At 50.6% G+C, this 18,238-nt stretch overlaps 1 protein-coding gene across 1 annotated transcript in view; it reads left to right on the top strand.

The window, feature by feature from the left end:
* The window catches only part of LOC109310436 (puratrophin-1-like), a 55,969-nt gene extending 38,356 nt beyond the window's left edge, over positions 1 to 17,613 (top strand). Inside the window, exons 4-13 of the mRNA XM_019535564.1 lie at positions 3,034 to 3,995; positions 7,551 to 7,800; positions 9,134 to 9,223; positions 9,685 to 9,909; positions 11,512 to 11,682; positions 12,661 to 12,838; positions 13,604 to 13,720; positions 13,802 to 14,065; positions 15,586 to 15,794; positions 16,824 to 17,613. Of these exons, the coding sequence (XP_019391109.1) occupies positions 3,034 to 3,995; positions 7,551 to 7,800; positions 9,134 to 9,223; positions 9,685 to 9,909; positions 11,512 to 11,682; positions 12,661 to 12,838; positions 13,604 to 13,720; positions 13,802 to 14,065; positions 15,586 to 15,794; positions 16,824 to 16,865 (2,508 nt within the window). The 3' untranslated portion in view covers positions 16,866 to 17,613. The remainder of the gene's footprint in view (positions 1 to 3,033; positions 3,996 to 7,550; positions 7,801 to 9,133; positions 9,224 to 9,684; positions 9,910 to 11,511; positions 11,683 to 12,660; positions 12,839 to 13,603; positions 13,721 to 13,801; positions 14,066 to 15,585; positions 15,795 to 16,823) is intronic.
* Positions 17,614 to 18,238: the final 625 nt, after the last annotated feature.

Here is an 18,238-nt window from a genome sequence, read left to right as displayed (position 1 = left end):
TCCAAATCATGTGTCCAAACCTTTTTTATAATTCAGTTGTTTCTTTAGGAGATATTAATTTTCAAGTATTAGTTGAACAACCAGCCATTAGCTTTCCACCAAGGAGACTGAGGTCAGAGATGTCTGGGTTCAGTGTAGTCAGTCAGATTCGGCACTTTTACATTTGAGTAAAACCAGAACATTAAATATCTGTTTTGCTAGGTACTGGGGCCAGTACTTTGCTTTACTGGTGCAAGCCTCAAATCACTGTTGATTCCAAAGAAAATAGTCTATATTTATACTGGTGTAATTTGGAATGAAATTTGGCTCACTCAGGCAACAATAACAGCCAGGCTGAAAGCCAGCGGAGACAGTAGATACTGCCGTGAGTAGCCTGCTTGTGTATCTTTGATTTATTTAAATAAAACAAAAAGGCTAAGCACTGTCAATCAGCAGCCTCATTTTACTCCTGCCATGGTCCCAGCCTTTCTGCCAGCATTCCCTCTGGCTGGTGGTTACACTTGCTGGTACCTTGTCTTAGATTTTTAGGGATGGGGACTCCCCTTGCATGGGTTTGTGCTGTGTTCCCTGTGCTCATAATGCTGCTCTCATGTAAATGGCTGAAGGTTAGCAACAGTCCACAAAGTGTATGGAGAGGATGCAGTACAATGTGGGAATTCAGCTGCAGGCAGCAGTCCCAGCCAGCCTCTCCCAGCATTCACACAGCAGTTGATATTCAAATTGTTTGAATCCATGTAGATGACTCCTGTAACTGTGGGGGACAGGTTTTTAAGCATTGCCTACTTCCCCTATGCATGCAGGTTTCCTAGCTGAACTGGTGCCCATTACAAGTGTACGGTTATACAGTTTGCCTACATGGATATACACCTTGCGTGTATGGCTAATAGCTGGATGCAAAACATCTCCAGCCCAGAGGCTGGCAACATATTGCTGCCCTGGGCCAGAGCTTGTAACCTGGCTCCCTGCCAAGGCCCACAACTCTCACCCTCCCACCTCATCCTTCCCGTGCTTAAACCCCTGCAGCCAGGGTAAGCACAGGCCGGAGAAAAAAGCAGGGAAGCTGCTGAGGAGGGGCCTCCATAGGGAATGGGTGGCTCGGCGCAGCTGTATAACGCCTGATCCCCCCTGCTGCCTTGGTTGGGGTGGGCCTTCTGGGCCAGATCCAACCCATGGGCCATAGTTTCCTGGCCCCTGCTCCACCCAGTTTACACAGAAAATATCTGTGTCATACTGTAACTATGTCCAACATCTACTACAGTGATTATTTATGTAGAGTACTAGGAATGGCAGCCAGGCATCGGGGCCCTGTTGCTCTAAGTCAGTGCTGTCTGTCTGGTGGCCTGCAAGCTGTGTTTGCCCCCTAAGGGGCTAAACTATGGCCTCTGGCTCCCCATCCAAGTCCTGCTCTCTCCATCGTTCTCCCACTATTACCACCAGGGTCTTTGGGCTCCCCTTCCTACCCCTACAGTGGTTGGGGCACTCAAGGGGATCCCACATGGAGCAGGGGTACCGCTGTGGCAGGGGATGCCTGCTGCATGGTATGGCAAGGAGGTCCATGTGGTGCAATGCATGGCAGTGGTGGGGGACACATGGCATGGCATAGGGGTGCCAGCATGATGCACTATGGGGGGAGGAGCATCTGCACCCGGTCAAGGGGGGCATGCAGCCTGTGGCCCAGGTGTGTGCTAAATAGACTGCTCTTATTCAGAAGAGCACACTTTTTGGCATCCTTGTAAAGAGCTACCACTAAAATAGTCACAACTTTCCAATGGCAGCTGCTGATACACTTAATGGATATTGCCAGACCTGGCTAGGCTGAGAGCCGGAAGTTGGGGACAGGGGAACAGAAAGCCTGAATTGGTTAGAGGCCAGGGTCACACAGGTAAAAGGTCAGGGTAAGGCAGGCTGGGTTAGGGGCCACAAAGATGGACTGGTGACATAGGAGAAAGCATCAGGCTGGGCTCCCGAGTCCTGTTTTTAAATGTCTTTGTTTTTGGCCTGAATCCTGTCTCCCACAACCAGCGTGAGGAACCAGCCATACACCTGCAATCCTCCTTTTTAGGGTGGGGAGAGGATTCTTGTTTCCTGGGCTGCTGCATGCCCTGTACTCTCTCTTCAGGGCTGCCATTATCTTCCCCTCCTGTATACCCGCCACCTCTGGGGTAGGGAGGGGAGTGGCTCCTCTCTCTGTACAAGCCCAAGGTTTCCCAACTTGTCTGCCAGTCCCCTCAGCCCTTGTAAAGCTGAACTTGGGAAATCTGTCTCACAGACAGCAGCACTGCACCAACTACCCTTCTTGAGCAGGCATCCCAGCAGTGCCAGTGAGCCGAGCTCTGTGCCCAGTGCCAACAGGGGCTGTGAGGACCTCTCCCGTTAATGCTCAGAATCATCCTCATAATGAGTAGAAAACAGGTATGGTTGGGTTTGTCCTGCTGCACAGTTACTCAAAGCTTCTGATGGGAAAGCTACCTGATGACACAGTCAGGTGTAATGCTTGCAGTGTACAGGCCCACACATCCCCAAGGGGATCCAGACAAACAGCAGTGGCCTCAGTTCCAACAAGTCTAGCCACTTGCTAATAACACTCCCTTCCCCATTGAGTGGGAAGGGAATGGAAGTGTTGGACATAAGATACAGGTAAAATATGGGACTCCCACATAACCGCCCAGTCTGTGGATGTGTGAGAACCCTGCAGTGCTGCTAACAACTTCTCAGGGCCAGGAGAGGCACTTGAGAAGACAAACACAGTACGTCCAAGACAGCCTGCAGTAAATGTACTTAGCATGAGAGTGACCTGACTGGGAGGCAGGGTGGTGGCTGAGCATGTAGCACAGCTGAAACCCTCCGGATAAAGAGCCATTTGTTTTGCTGAGCTGTTAAGCCCCATTGACAATGGCAGCCCCCCTCTGGTTCACACTCTCGGTACTGTCCCGGACAGCACACTGGTCCTTTCTCTTGTCCTGCACTTGGACACTGAGTTGGGTTTTTATTCTTTGCACTCTAATCTGATTGGCTGCTTTTTTGTTGTTGCAGGCGTATGAGTGGGCACTAGAAGGGATGCGACACCTTGCCTGCATCAGCATGGAGGACTGCAGCTCCTCTGAGCACTGTGCAGCCGTGATCAAGTGTTTGGAAAGCTACAAGGGACAGCACCCAGAAATCAGTGATGCCAAGTTCCAGGAGATAAAAGAGCTTGCATGTGAGCTCAAGAGTGACAAGGGGCTAAAGCAGTGGAAATTTGCCTGGTCCAAGTGCCAGGAGACAAAACTAGTCTTTGAGAAGAAGCTGGAAGCTGCTCTGAGAACACAAAGATCTCTGCCATCAGACCGGAAGCCAGCTGATGGGGAGCTGGCCAGGCCTGGCAGTGAGGGTGGTAGCTTCTCCCACAGGAGACACTCTGAGGGGGCTGCCCATGGACTGCCCTTGGACAGGAGTCAAGGTGGATCCCACTTCTACAGTAGGTCAAATCGTTCCCCTGGGTGGACTAAGGAAAAGACTCTCTTGCCATCCCCAAGCAGCTATGGGGATATAAGCGTTGGGGAAGATTTTACCTACCAAGCAACTCCCAGCATGAGTCCCAGCTCAAGCAGGGCTTCCCTTAGTGCGGGGGGCTCTGAGGCATCAAAGCTTCCAGGCAACATGCCTGAGGAGAAGCCAAATCTGGAGAGCATCTTGGAAATCCTTGAAGTGAAGCTACCCAACTCCTCCTCTCCAGCCTCCAAGAGGCCGCCTCCCAAGAGAACACTGAGAAAGGCTCAAAGCTTTGACCTTCCTTGCAGTGAGAGCCTGCGCTCTGGTTGCCAGAGGACTCTGAGTGAGCCAGCCAGGTATGGCAACACAGGGGTCTTCATTAAGGGGCTGGAAGTAAGCAGCACTGAGCTCGTGGACAGGACTTGCACATCACGGCAGCAAATTGCTTACAGCTGGGCTGCGGACTGTCTGCTGGAAGCACAGAAGAGCTTCATCTCCACACCAGAAGCAAGGAGCAGGGGCAGGTGGGTGATTCTTTGTGTGGTCCATTACTGCTGACAGTTCTGTGCAGCATGAGTGGGGACACAATACTGATTTCTAGAGGGAGGCAGTCAACAGCACTCCTCGTAACAGATGCTGGAGCTCTGCAGGATCCTGCTTAGTTTTGGGTCTAAGGCAAGTCCTGGGAGAGCAGGCAGGTCTCAGAGGATGGGGGGTTGGAAAAAGAGGGACAGAAGGGAAACCGTGTCTTCCTGATATACCCAGCATGGTCCTGTGGGGCAGCTGGCTCAGGAAAGGAGCTACTATCCTTCCCCACACAGGCTGCAGCAGTGTCCCCTGCCTTCAGAAAAAGAAGGAAAAGCATCTCTAATGGGGAAATGTGTAGCGAATGGCATTAAAAGCAGATTATGTCACCACGGTCATGGTCCCTCTCTATCAGGTGGGAAGGATATACATGAAATGGAGAGGGGAAGGTGAGCAAGGCAGGGCAAGGCAGGAGACCAATTTGACAAGGGATCCTGGATTCTCCTCCACACCTGTCTTCTTCCACCCTGTCCAGCATGAGAGCTGGTCTTCCACTGGTCAGGGGAAAATCCTCCCTATCTGTGAGACAGCCTTGTGCAAATATACCCCAAGATGCAAACGGAGGACACTTGACCAGGCTGTTTGCCATTTAGGACTAAGGGCTTGGACACACAATACATTTATACCAGTGTAATTAGCCTTGATACCAATAAAAATGAAGCAGCTAGACAACATAGCCCTACACCTGCTTTGAGTCTGGGGCAGAGGTACTCCAGGAAAAGTCTGTAATAAAAATATGCTGGTGTATTTTAATGTTCCCAACACACTTGTGTGTAGAAGATGACTAGACCTGCACTGGGGGTACTGGTGCAATCACCTCTGCAAATGTTAAACTGGCAGGTAGTGTTGTAGCTGTTACACCAGGGAAACACCACCTTTAGGAGTCACACCCAACAATAAGACCAAAGAAACAGAGAACCAAAGTTACCCTGCACCAGAGACTGTTTAAGAATGTGGGATCTAGCCCTTGCAGAGAATGTGTCAGACTGGAGCTGAACTGCCACCTCTCACAGGCACCAGGAAGAGCTCTGCAGGATGGCAGTGCAGAAAGGGGCTCCACAGAAGAAATGCTGAAGGGGAATTACTAGCATTGGCAGAGGTATCTACTCCTCATGTATTTGCCACACTTTTGGAGCAGAGCTCAGCAGTGAGAAAGTGCCTGTATGTCTGTGAATCCATGTATCCAGTACCATCACCTATTGGTGAATCCAGCTAGCAGGAATGGCCCAGGTGGAGTCCTGTGTATTAGTGGAGTTGAAAGCACTGCTGTCCCAAAGCCAGCTTTTGCTGTAGGTGCCCCCAGATAAAGGGAATGGCAGCCCTTGCATTGTTGGCTAACATCACAATACAAGTGCAAGCCCCAAGACTGTCATCCCTCTAGCTCAATAAGTTCTGTGCCACATAGGCCCAGGAAAACTGGCCGTTGCATAATATTGGATAACACTTGATCCTTTCACAGTCTAAGCTGAGTTGGCCTGACCTCATTCTCTATTTGAAGGCCAAGGGTGATCTGTACAATGTTCCACACAGCCTAGTATGGTAGGATTACTAAGAGCTGTTTAACGCCAAGGTTTACAGCCCAGGCTCCCCCCAGGCCCTGCAAGGATTTGAAAAAATACAAACCATGATAGACTGTTAGAGCTGAAAGTCCAGGACAAGATAGGTTGTGATGGGGACACCCATCAACCACCTTGTTACTGTGGAATATGATATAAAATGAGTTGGATACCTTGGCCTACCTCTCTGTGACTCTTGGCACAGAGCAAAACCATTAAGAGCAGGGACCCTACAGCTCAAAGGTTTTTCCATGAATTGGGCACCACCAGAGTCAAGCTTTGGAGACTGGTAGACTTGAGGTTATGAGACACTTTAGAATTTATTTCTCCAGGGAATGGACAAGTGCTGTAGTCCCTTTCATGGGATATTGAGGGCAACAGTAGCAGTTACATAGACCTCAGTAGTAGTCACTGGCAGCATCAGAAATGAAAAGAAGTCTGAGGTGATTAGAACCAGACAGGAAACCAGATCCAGACCCATTCCTCAAGCACTCACTCACTTGTAGTGAAGACTGCCTCATAGTAAAAGCCCCAGTCTAATGGATCTGTTTTGATCTGCTCAGATCAGCACAAGACAACCTGTTCTGGAAATCCAGCGGCCATTCTGTCCAATAAAATGACCTAAGATCCAGGTGCAATACCCTGCCCTTCCACCAGGATAGAAGATTGTCTCAGGGGAGGTTGAATGATTGGTCTCCATGCCCAAACCAGTGCAAATAGGATCGTTGTGACTCTCTCGTTGCACTGTTTTCTGTCATGTTAGAAAACAGAGGAATGGTCCTATCCCCTTGTGAACATAAAGCCAAGGGGTACCAGGAAGGATTTTCTGGGCACCAATAAACAACCCTCCCTGCCACTTGGAGAGGAACGAAGGAGAGAAAGATTACTGAGTTCACCATTGGTGATTGGCATTAGTCCTCTTTGCCATCGGGCTGTGGTGTTTAAGAACTGGCTAGTGGCAAGAAGTATCTACACCCTCAAACTCTCAGAAAACCTGTCACTAGCTCAGTGGTCCTCAAACTTCTTAGATTCAAAGCACCCCACAGAAAATGCCAGCTCTTAGCTTTCAGTCTTTTTTTGAGTAGGTAAAAACAATAGAGCAATCGTTCTGTTGCAGAGAGCTCAGGTCAGGTCAGAATGTTTTTAATACTCTGGATTCCTATTTTGAAATCTCTGGGTTTAACTTGTGAGCCATGTGTAAGGGTTGCACACCTGTCAGTGCTAATATTATCTGGCAGTCTGTGGCACCTGTAAAAGGCTGTGTCACCCTGGTTAAGAATTACTACGCTAGCTGTTCTTGTGCTGAGGGAAGGTGGTCTGCTGTCAATCACGAGAGGCATTTATGTGTCAGTACCTGACCCTCCCTGCAGTGCTGGCTCACAGCTTTGGTGAGCACCAGCAGCGTTTGGCAGTGGTGCTATTCCAGAGCTCTAGGCTGCGTGGGTCTGCAGCACTTTCATGGCCCTTGTTAACAGCAGCAGTTGCTGATACTTACTGCACACAGCTGGACCCAAATAGAGCCAATTTATTGTTTTCACTTCACTTGTGATTTCTGATTATTTTTCTGGGCCACCCAGCCATCACATCTCCAGTGAGTGGGGAGGCCTGTGCCTTCTGCTCTGGCTTGTATGAGCTTACGTGGAGTGAATCAGGATTATGGCCCCAGGATTATAGTGTTTTGTCCTCCTTAAGAAAAGGAGCTCACCCAGCCCCTAGGGTTTATCTCATCCAGTTTTCCTGAGAGCTATTTCTGATAGAGGTGCCAGGTCCACTGAATTGCAAGAGAAGTTGTTAGGGACAAAGCTGACCTGCCCTATCTACTCAGAGTGTCCAGTTGAGATTTGGACATCACCATCTGGGAGCCAGACCTGGTCCTACAGAAGCTGAGCCTTACTCCTGCCTTCCTGAACTCAACTTAGATTTTGTTTCCATTTGCAGTAAATTGCGGCATATCATTGATGAGATGGTGACCACAGAGCGGGAGTACGTGAAATCTTTGTGCTACATCATCAAGAGCTACTTTCCTGAGATGGAGCGTACAGACCTTCCTCAGGACCTGAGGGGGAAGCGCAGTGTCATTTTTGGAAACCTGGAGAAACTCTATGACTTCCACAGCCAGTATTTCCTGCGGGAGCTGGAGAGCTGCTGCAACCACCCACTACGGGTCAGCCACTGCTTCCTCAGACATGTAAGGCATCTGACTATTTTTCCTGTCTGTGTTCTCTGGTGAGATCCAGATGGGATTTCTCAAGGAAGCTGGCATTGTCTGGGAGCAGTGGTGCTCCCTGGTTGGATTGGCCAGCTGTGTTCTTTCAGTGCTGAGCATTGCATGCTAACTAATCTTGAAAGCTGCATCCTGGGCTCCTGGCACCAGAGGCCAGTGAAGAACATGCCTTCTGGCTTTGCAGCCCACATAGCTTTATGGGTGCCACATCGACATTAGTGAAGATGCCAGTAGTGAGTCTGCCAAGCCAGCTGATGTCCACTTTGGAGCTAGGGACCTACAGTTCAGTGAGGATGGTTTAGCCCCAGGGTACATAAATAGGAGCTGACAGTGTTGCTCTTCCCAACTCTGCAGGAGTGTCTGCTATTCTCTACATGAGGGTGGTTGATGTTATACCCATCTTGCAATATAAGCAGCTGGAGAAGTAGATGTGCTGACCAGTTTTAGCTCAGGCACTAGGCCTGACTGTGCTCTCAGCAACACTAAGAAACCACCTCCTGGCAGCAGGTATCTGTTCTGGTTGTGAGGGGCAGCATTCAATCAAGGCCCAGCAGAGAGTTGGCGCTGAGGGCAGCCCTTAGGAGTGAGTCTGGATGGCAACAGATGTTGTATTCCTCTCCCATTATTCTTTGCTATTAGAGGAAACTTTCATGGCCACAGGACCTTTGCTCCTTAGAATCCATCTGCTCCTGTGGCTTATCCTCCACCTCATCCTTGGTCTGTGACATCAACTGGAGTAAGACTCACTGGACCAGATGATCCCTAAGAGCAAAGATGGGCCTGTCCTGGCTGTGTTTCTATTAATCTGGCAGAGAGGGAGAAGAGTGCAGGGAGCATCAGCTCCGAGGCAGAGGTGGCACATTGCTTTCCACACCAGGCTTCAGCTGATCTCTAATGCCAGTTACTCCTGGTATCTCTTTTCTTTCCTGTTCAATGGTGGCAGCCATGTCTGAAGGCTGTGGGGCCTTCAGTGAAAGAGTCATAGGAACCGTGTACAGGGCAACAATAAACAATCTGCCCTGCCACTGGGAGAGGTGTGAAGGGGCAAGCTAAAGTTCCTGTCATGGTCCCAGGAAAGCAGAGGGACAGTAGTCCTCCCCAGTTCCCACTAACTAACCCCTTGTGGGCCCACCCCATGTGGCAAGTGGAAGTCAGGGCAGTTGATACAGACCCACAGTAGCATTCCTCCACAAAGGGAAAAGGCAATACGATAGCAAGGTCTTGTACAGCTACAGCCCTATGGCTCCAGTGAATGAGAGCTGTGGTCTCATTCAGGATGTGTTTGTTTCTATTGCAGAAGGACCAGTTTGGGATGTATGCATTATACAGCAAAAACAAACCCAAATCTGACTCGCTGCTGGCCAGCCACGGGAACACCTTCTTTAAGGTAAATCCCACTGCATGACATTCACTGTGCCCATACCAGGGATCCTCCTGTGTTTGTTTGCCACTCCTTAAGCTGCCTAAACAAGCCCAGTTCCTCTTCAGGACATGGAGTGATACATCTATGCCATGCCATGGAAAGTGGGCTCTGCTGTCTGCTGGGAATGAAGTCACTTAAAATTGCCTGGCTGGCACAGCTGTCTGTACTGGGTAAGGAGGGTGCCAGAACACAAGGCTGGCTGCCCTTCAAAGTGCTCTGCCCTGGAAAAGGGCCCAGACCAGCCCTTCTTTTATAATCCATCTGCACGTCCTAACATGCTGAACTCCTGTAATTAGCTAGCAGTGCTGAGTAGGCTCTTTGGTAACTGCAAAACTGCTAATGTTAGCTTCAAGGCTCCGAGCAGGGAGCTGTTCTGGGGAGAGCAGGTTCTGGCTTTGCTCACCTCTTTCTTCTGCGTTTCTCAGTTCAAGCAGGTGCAGCTTGGGGATAAGATGGACTTGGCCTCCTACCTACTGAAACCCATCCAGCGCATGAGCAAATATGCCCTTCTCCTGAAGGACTTAATAAAGGAATGTAGCGAGGCCCAGGAGCAGGAGCTGGGTTACCTTCGAGCAGCAGAGGAAATGGTGAAATTTCAGCTTCGGCATGGCAATGACTTGCTAGCCATGGATGCCATCCGAGACTGTGACGTACGTAGGGGCACAACATGATTTTTCCTCACCCTGTACTGGGGGGCTCAGTCTACTCCTTTCTGCAGATGGTCACTATCCATCCACCATGCTCAAGTAGGTCTCATCCATGTAATGCTGCCTATGGAGATGGAAACCCAAAGCCACCCTGGCATTAGCATTTGCCCTTTGTGTCTTTGCCATCAGGAATAAAAGACAGCTCAGATCAGCCCTTGCTGTAACCACTAGCCAGAGCTCACCCCACATTCAATAAACTGACCAACACCAAGAGCTAGGTTAGTGACAAAGGCCATAGCTAGAGACACTGCTGCCAGTGTGAGCAGAAACCACCCACCCAGTAGGTGAAGAACCATTCTTTGAAATGCTCCCCCATAGCCTTTCACCCCCTAACCAAAGGGCCTGGATTGCAAAGAAAGGGCCTCACTCCAGTTTCCACCATCACTGACCTCCAAATTAATTTTTGGGTCAGACTGACCAGCTTTGCTGAATGGAGCAAGGATAATCCCAGCAGTGCCAGGTGCCTGAGGGAGGCAAAGTTGGGAGCATGAACTTCCTTGGCAGCTGGACCCCTGGGGCTAGTGTTTACTATGCCTTCTAAAAAGCATGCTACCCCCTTCCTTGCCCTAATGACCGCTGTAAAGCACCCTACAGATATGGTTCACATCCCTGTCTGCACCTGGGTAGGGGCAGAGAGAGCCTTCTCTGTTGAAACGAGACAGTGTTGCCCTAAGTATCTGTGCTAGACCTTGTTCTCAGCAGTGTCAAGAACTGCACCAAGCTGCAGCTCCATAAGATGCCTAGTGGCCCAGTGTGTAACCCAACCAGGAAACTATTTTTAGAATGGCCATTGAGCCAGCAAGTAGCCTGGGGCAGAAAGGGATAGCTCAGGAGCATTTCAGAAGGTGGCTCCACGTTCCCATTTGTGGGTGGTTTCTGTTGATATTGGTAGCAATATTTCTTAACTGATCACTTGCCACTTCTTTCTTTCCTCTTCACCAGCTCTTTGCTCAGCTGAAACAGTTACTATTACGTACATAGCAGCTAGAGACCCCACATGGGGTCAGTGTCCCTATTTTGCTAGGCACTGTACAAATCGTGAAGCTGCAGCAGGGGCAGTTCCACTCTCAAGGAATAAGGTGCCATTGTAGGTACCTTCAGTCTTGGCATGCAAGGGACAGCTGTTCCTGTTCTGATAGGGTGATGTGCACCCCTGCTGAGGGCCAGCAGAAGTCTTGGAACCCTGACCAGCTTGCATCCAGCAGTGCAGATGTCTGGTGTTGGCTTCCGGGGTGGACATTGTGCTTGGTGGCTCCGAGCCAGGGTTCCTGGGCGAACGGGAGGTAGAGCCTCTGATTAGTCTTCTCATCATCCTTTCAGTAAATACCCTCCCTCAGTGACAATGGCTGCAGTGTCCCACCAGCATATGGGGGGATGGGAGATAAGCCTGTCTGTCTTGGCATCCTGGTCTCCGCTACCACACACAGGTTCTTAGTGCCTGCAGTTAGGATCTTGCCAGGGGCTTGGGATGCATCAGTCCCTTGCAGTCCAGCTGACATCCCTGCTTCAATGGTTGAAGTTAATGGGGGTGTGTTCTGTGACCAGGTTAACCTCAAGGAGCAGGGGCAGCTGGTGCGGCAGGATGAGTTCACCATTTGGTTGGGTCGCAAGAAGTGCCAGAGGCATGTCTTCCTGTTTGAGGACCTGATCCTCTTCAGCAAGCCCAAGAGAATTGAGGGAGGCTTTGACGTGTACATCTACAAGCGCTCTTTCAAGGTGAGCAAGGCCCAACTCTGTCGTGTGCTGCTCAGCAACACTGCCCCTCAGGGATGCCCTGGATGCATTGTTATAACAACTCACTGGGTGCAGGTACAGGGCAGTGGTTGCCAGCCCCAGGCACGAACCAGACCCTCATGCAGTTGGGTGATGCACACAGAACCAGATGCCAGGCCTAGCCCCAGGAAACTCATAGCTACCTGTGAGATGGGGACAGACAGGTGGGAAGGGTGAGAAAACCAGATATGTGTGGTTGTATCCCCACCCCACATCAGGACCGTGCCGATGTGAGATGGCTCCTGCCACTCTGTTGCAGGTAGGGAGCACAGCCTGTAGGAGAGAGCTGCTTTTGTGCTTGAGGCCTGGCCACATTTCTGTGCCTGGGCCACCACAGATAAGGAGCCAGGGAAGAGGTTGTGTGCCCAGGCCTGAGTTCCTTTACAATGGTAAGGGCATCACTGGACACAGGGCTGAGGCCTCCCTGAGCATCGGGGTGTTTGCTTCTGGCAAGAAAGTGGCAGGAGCATAGTGCGTACATGCTCTGAGGCATAGTCTGGGGGCACTGATGAAGTCAATCCAGGAGTGGGAGTGGGAAGCAGTTTCTGGCCATCTCCATGTCCCAACTGACTGGCAAGGCCACACCTGCAGTCAGAGAGGCCAAGTGCCTGACCAGTCTCTACACACCTGTGTTCCAGTCTTGCCCAGCCCAGCCATGCACTCATGAGTCTTCCTCACAGGCCCCATCTGGGTTGGGTACAGCAAATTTAAATAGCTCAGATGCTCAAATATGAAACCTGCCTAAGGCAGTGGATCATCCTCGCCTGCCTACTGTCCTGGGCAGCCTGTAGATCCCCTGCTCTTAGCTAACCCCAGAGATTGCTTCCCGCAAGGATCAGCCCCTCCGTGGCACAGGCTCCCCCACTTTCAGAGCAGTTCCCTTGTGCAGCCTGGGCTGCTGACTCTTCCACCCACCACCAGACTGCAGACATTGGCCTGACGGAGAACTCTGGGGACAGCGGTCTGCGCTTCGAGATCTGGTTTCGCAGGCGGAAGTCCAGCGACACATACATCCTCCAGGCCAACACAGCTGAGACCAAACAAGCCTGGACCAGTGACATAGCCAAAATCCTGTGGCAGCAGGCTGCCCGCAATAAAGGTACAGCCCCACTCCAAGGATACCTTGGCTTCTCTCTGTCCTCTCATTGGTGTTGGTGCAACAACCTTGGGTTTGGAACCTGGTCCCCAAAGACTTTGTGCAGCTGTTCTGCTGCCTGCACTATGTAGAGCCCTGCAGTCACATGCTGGGGATTGCTGTCCACTAGCCCCCTCCATAGGACAACTATGTGCACACTCCCCCACCTGCCCTCTCCTCTCAGGTGGGCACATCAGTCTCCGTCTCCTAGACCTAGGGCCAAATAAACATCCCCACCAGAGCCTGAGTTGCTGGGGCCAGTAGGGCCCCTCTAACATCTCACTGGGAGCAGTGAGTGTCTTGGGAGCAGCCAGGTCCACATCTCAGTACCAGAGAGACCACAGCCTGTCTAAGGTGGTTCAGACATGGGAACTCTAGGCCCAGCACCCAGAGCAGGGGTTCCCAACGTTTATTTGCCCAAGGGCACATTCAGTTTTAAAAGAAAAAGTGGGTATCGATATGAATATTAAAGTTTAGAATTTAGATCAATGCAATCATCTCATCCATTACTTAAAATGCATTAGACCCACAACTTCAAAATGCAGCTTCCCTTTACTTTGTATTCTTTTGAAGTTTTATCCATGGCACCCATGGGCACCACATTGGAAACCACTAACCTAGAAGATGAGTGCAGGCTCCATGGTGCTTGTGGGGAGCATGTGGTGCCTGCCCTGCACACTAGACCTGCCTGTGTGGAACCTGCTTTACACTTTACTGCTGTTCCCCCAGAAATCCGCATGCAGGAGATGGTTTCCATGGGGGTCGGGAACAAACCCTTCCTGGATATCAAGCCCAGTGAGGCTGCTATCAATGACCGGGCCATTGATTACATCATGAAAGGCAGAGGTAGGTGTTGGCCTTGCTCCCCTCCCAGCACCAGGTAACTGGGGCTCAGTGCTTATAGCTTTCTTGGCATGTTATGTGCAGGTGCTAGGACCAGAGCTTCAATTGCAGTGTCCCTGTTTGACCATGCAAATCCGTACAAGCGGACACAGACATCGCTCTCCACCAGCAGTGTCCCCTCTGCCTACAGTCCTTCTTCCTCCTCGCTGCTCGGCCCTCTCAATCTGCACATGTACCTGGACCAGGCCCTGCTACCAGGTGTGCTGGCCACTAGCCACCCCTTCGATGTTGGCACCTGCATTGAAGAAGATGAGCTGGAACAGGAGACCAGCAGCCAGCCATCAATGAGTACGTATGAGCCAGCGGACCCAGCCCAGCATCCTGGGAGCATGCTCAACTTTTCCATCACCTTTAGACAGTCATTGTTCTGTGCATCTGGGGCAGCCTGGTCCTCCCCCTGGGTCCCCAGAGCTCCCTTATGTGTCCTCCTCATTATCAGGCATTAGGCCAGTAGGCCTGGCAGTTCATCCCCTCCAATATTCAGCCCAGCATGGGCTGGGAATGAAGGTATAGGCCAGCCCTAGGACTCTGATATACAAACTGCCTATTCCTTTCCCAGGCCTTTCTCCCTCTGTCACTGCTTGCTGAGGGTTCAGCCATGGAAATGCTAGTACCCAGGTGCCCCAGCATCCAGCCAGGAGGAAGGATGGTCTTGTGGTAAAGGAACCTGGAACCTGGATTCAATTCCCTGTGCTGCTGATGGCACTGCCTCTTGCCTGTTTGTGGTAGAGAAGGGCACAGAGCAAGTCCTCTGTGGCACAGTGAGGGTACTTTGGGTCCCTGGAGACTGAAGGCCCCTGCAGTTGATTGGATTGATTGAAGACACCTGCCTGGAAGTGGGGTGATGAGGAATGTGCCACTGTTGCTAGCAGGGTGTCTGTGTGTTAACAGATTCATCAAGCAAGCAGAACTGCCCCAGTGGAATACTCTCTGATGGCAGGGCAGCACAATGGACACTCTCCAGCAGGTCTGAGGGGTCTGTCCATTAGGGAACATGCTGCTTCCACTCTGGAAGAGGGTGATCTGGGACTTACCAACCTCTCCAGCTGGATGGATTTTCCCTTCCAACTCTACTGTATAGCATGGCAGTGCTGGTGTTCCCATTGCCCAGGGTGGGAAACTGAGCAGAGAGAGACTGAGTCATTCCCATTGCCTCAGGTTTGCATATAGTAAAGTGAGAAATTGAACCTTGTCACCAAGACCCAGCAGCTGGTCTGTCCTTCAGCCAGTGACTACCACCAATCACCCCCGTAGCCTCTTTCATCCCAAAAGATCTCAAGTGCTTTATAAACTGAGAAACTGGGAGCATTTCACCAGCAGCTGAAGTGCTGCTGCCCCCTGGGGTGAGGTAGCATCATGACTCACCAGTTTAGGACAGGAAGTGGAATGTTTTGCTTCATGCTGGCATAGTAGGTGAGGGTCCTAACTTGGCCAAGACACCAGGTCTACAACAGTGATTGCCTGAGGAGTACTGATCAGTCCTAGAGTGATTCCACTTAGTTGATTCCCCTTAGTTGTGACCTGTCCCTTAGCTGTGACCCTTAGTTGTGACCTGTCGGCGAGTCTGCCCTGCTAACTTTACAGTGTTAGTTCCTACTGCACCCATTGCAGTTGTTTTTGCTGAGGCCTCTGAATTGAGCATTGACCAGGCCCAGCCACAGGAATGGGAGGACCATGGGCTATATAGGCAAATGTTCCAGTGAGTCCAGTATATGCAGCAAGACTGTTCATGTGGCTTCTCATGAACCTGCCATCTGGTCACAGGCTGCTGGTCACTTACAGACTGTTCCTTCCCTTTCTTCTCCCAGCAACAGAGAGCTCAGAGTCTTCACAGTGTATGTCAGGCAGCGGCTCCAGTGGCTCCGACAGTGGCTGTGTCTCCAGTGCACCACAGGAGAGCTTCTGTGACGATGTGGCATCTCTACTGTACACACCACTGGGCTCACAGCACAGCTCCATGCTGGCATCCCCACTGGAGGAGAAACCCAGATTCAGAAACAGCCAATATATTTCTGCAGTAAGTGAGAGCAAGCAGGGCCCTCATATCTTACATACAAATCACTGCCTCAAGCAGCTTTTCTGTAGCAAGGTTGAAGATGTTGCTTCTGCAGGGTTGGACATTTGACATGTTAACACTGATGTGACTTATACCCTTTTGCACACCAACACAAGTTACGTCAGTGTGCAGAGTGGACAGATATACAGGTGGCAGAAAGTAGCTGTGTGAAGTGGGCTAATTACAGATCCTCACCTCTGTAAACAGTGAAAAGGCTACCTTGGTTTAAAATTGACCAGGGCTATGACCCACATTTGTGTGTAACGTACATACTGCAGTTGCAGTCACCCTGACTTTGACAGATAACAGCTCCATAGTGGTGTGACTTACACTTGTATAGGGTTGCACGTCATGTGTCTACTCCATGTTTACATTGGTGAAAAGGTGGATTATACTGCTGTAAATGGGCGGTGTGCCTGCACCATACATCAGCCCTGTAGGAGCTAGCAAGGGGACAGGAGATTTTCTCCCACTGTCTATCTGTGAATCTGTCTGTCCAGCTGTAAATGACAAGACTCCCATGCTCCACAAAGGGACAAGATCAAGCTTCTAGTACTATGAAATCCTGACTCAGGAATTAGACACCTCTTAGGAGCAAGCAGCATTGCAAAGGGCCTAAGGGCCTGTACAGCTAGACCCCTGCCTGTGGGGGTCTCTAAAGCCATCCTCAGAGGGTCTGCAGTTCCAGCCCACACGTCACTGTGGCCATGGTTTAGAAGCCCATTTCGGCTGCTGGTACACACTCAGGAGTGCCCTAGTAGGAAAGATGCAAGGGCTTCCCCAGGCAGGCCAGGTGTCGTAAAAACAGCTCCATGGGCAAAAAACTCCAGGTGAGTCACTTAGGAGCCTGACTGTTCTGAGTTGCTCGCATTCTACTTTTTTCTTTCCTCTGAGACTCTCCAATCTCTTACCCTCCCTGTCCTGTTTGATGGTGTCCTGACACTCAGCATCTCCTAACCCTGAACTAATGCTGGCTTCTCTTTTCTGCAGAAAGCAGGCCAGGTCACCATAAGCCCCTCGACAGTAGTGTGAATCCCTCTGCAGACGTATTCTGCCTAAAGAAGCGGAGCTGCTGTAAGTAGCATCTGGTAGGGATATTCCAGCAGCTCTTAGTACTCCCCAGGTGTGCCAGGCATCTCCTTAGTTAGGGGAACTTCCTCCACAGCTCCCTCTTATGTGTTCCACAAGAAGCTCCTGAGATCCTGGCCTCAGCTCCCCAGCCCCTGAGAGTGTGACTTATTTGATCAGAGAGACACTGGCCCATGTGGTCAGAGATATCTCTTTGAATGTTGTGGGCCTCACCCCCAGGTTAAAAGCTGCAGAGGCAGAATGAGTGAATTTGAGAAAGGGGAAGACTTAAGTCAGGCCCAGTCCCTAATCCTGATCCCAGTGAGCATCCTTGAGTTGAATTTTAACCAATCATCTAACCACTAACCTATCTCTTGGGACTTTCATTTGACAAAATCCTGTTGCTTGCCACCCCCAAGGAACTGGCTACAGCAGTCAGTGGTGTTCCTCCATGCCTGCCTCTGGTCTCTGATGTTCAGTGTCTTTCTTTTGAGCCTCAAGAGAGAAGCTGGAGGCTCCAGGACTGGAAGTAGACATGAGTAATTGTCGCTGGAGCACTTGTTGAGAAACTGCTTCACTGAGATTGCCTGTTGGGGGCCCACCCCCTGCTCTGCTCTGCCTGGTGGAGTTTATCTGTCCTGGAGATGCAAACTGACTAGTGGGCAGCAGCTCTGTAGAAAATGACCTGGGGGTTACAGTGGACAATAAGCTGAGTATTTGCCAACAGTTTACCTTTGTTGCCAAGAAAGCTAACAGCATACTGGGCTGCAATGGTAGGAGTGTTGCCAGCAGGTTGAGGGAACTGATTATTCCCCTCTATTGTGCACTGGTAAGGCCACATCTGGAGTACTGTGTTCAGTTTTGGGGCCCCCCACTACAGAAAGGATGTGGACAAATTGCACAGAATTCAGCAGAGGGCAATAAAAATGGTTTGGGGGGCCTGGGACACATGACTTCTGAGGAGATGCTGTGGGAACTGGGCTTATTCAGTCTAGAGAAGACCAAGAGTGGATTTAATAGCAGCCTTGAACTACCTGAAGGGTGGTTTGAAAGAGGATGGAGCTAGACTGTTTTCAGTAGTGGCAGATGACAGAACAAGGAGCAACAGTCTCAAATTACAGCAAGGAAGTTTAAATTAGATACTAGGAAGCATTTTCTCACAAGGAGAGTCATAAAACACAGGAACAGGTTGCCCAGAGAGGTTGTGGCATCTCCATCCTTGGAGGTTTTTAACACAAAGCTAGACAAAGCTTTGGCTGGGATGATCTGGTTGGGGATGGTCCTGCTCTCAGCAGGGGGTTGGAACAGATGTTTCATAGTTTCATAGTTTCTAGGGT

Source organism: Crocodylus porosus, unplaced genomic scaffold (assembly GCF_001723895.1).
Source record: "Crocodylus porosus isolate Cpor-Errol unplaced genomic scaffold, CroPor_comp1, whole genome shotgun sequence".
Classification (NCBI taxonomy): Eukaryota; Metazoa; Chordata; order Crocodylia; family Crocodylidae; genus Crocodylus; species Crocodylus porosus.
The sequence above is the reverse complement of the archived record's forward strand: the minus strand, read 5'-3'. Positions and strand labels throughout refer to the sequence as shown.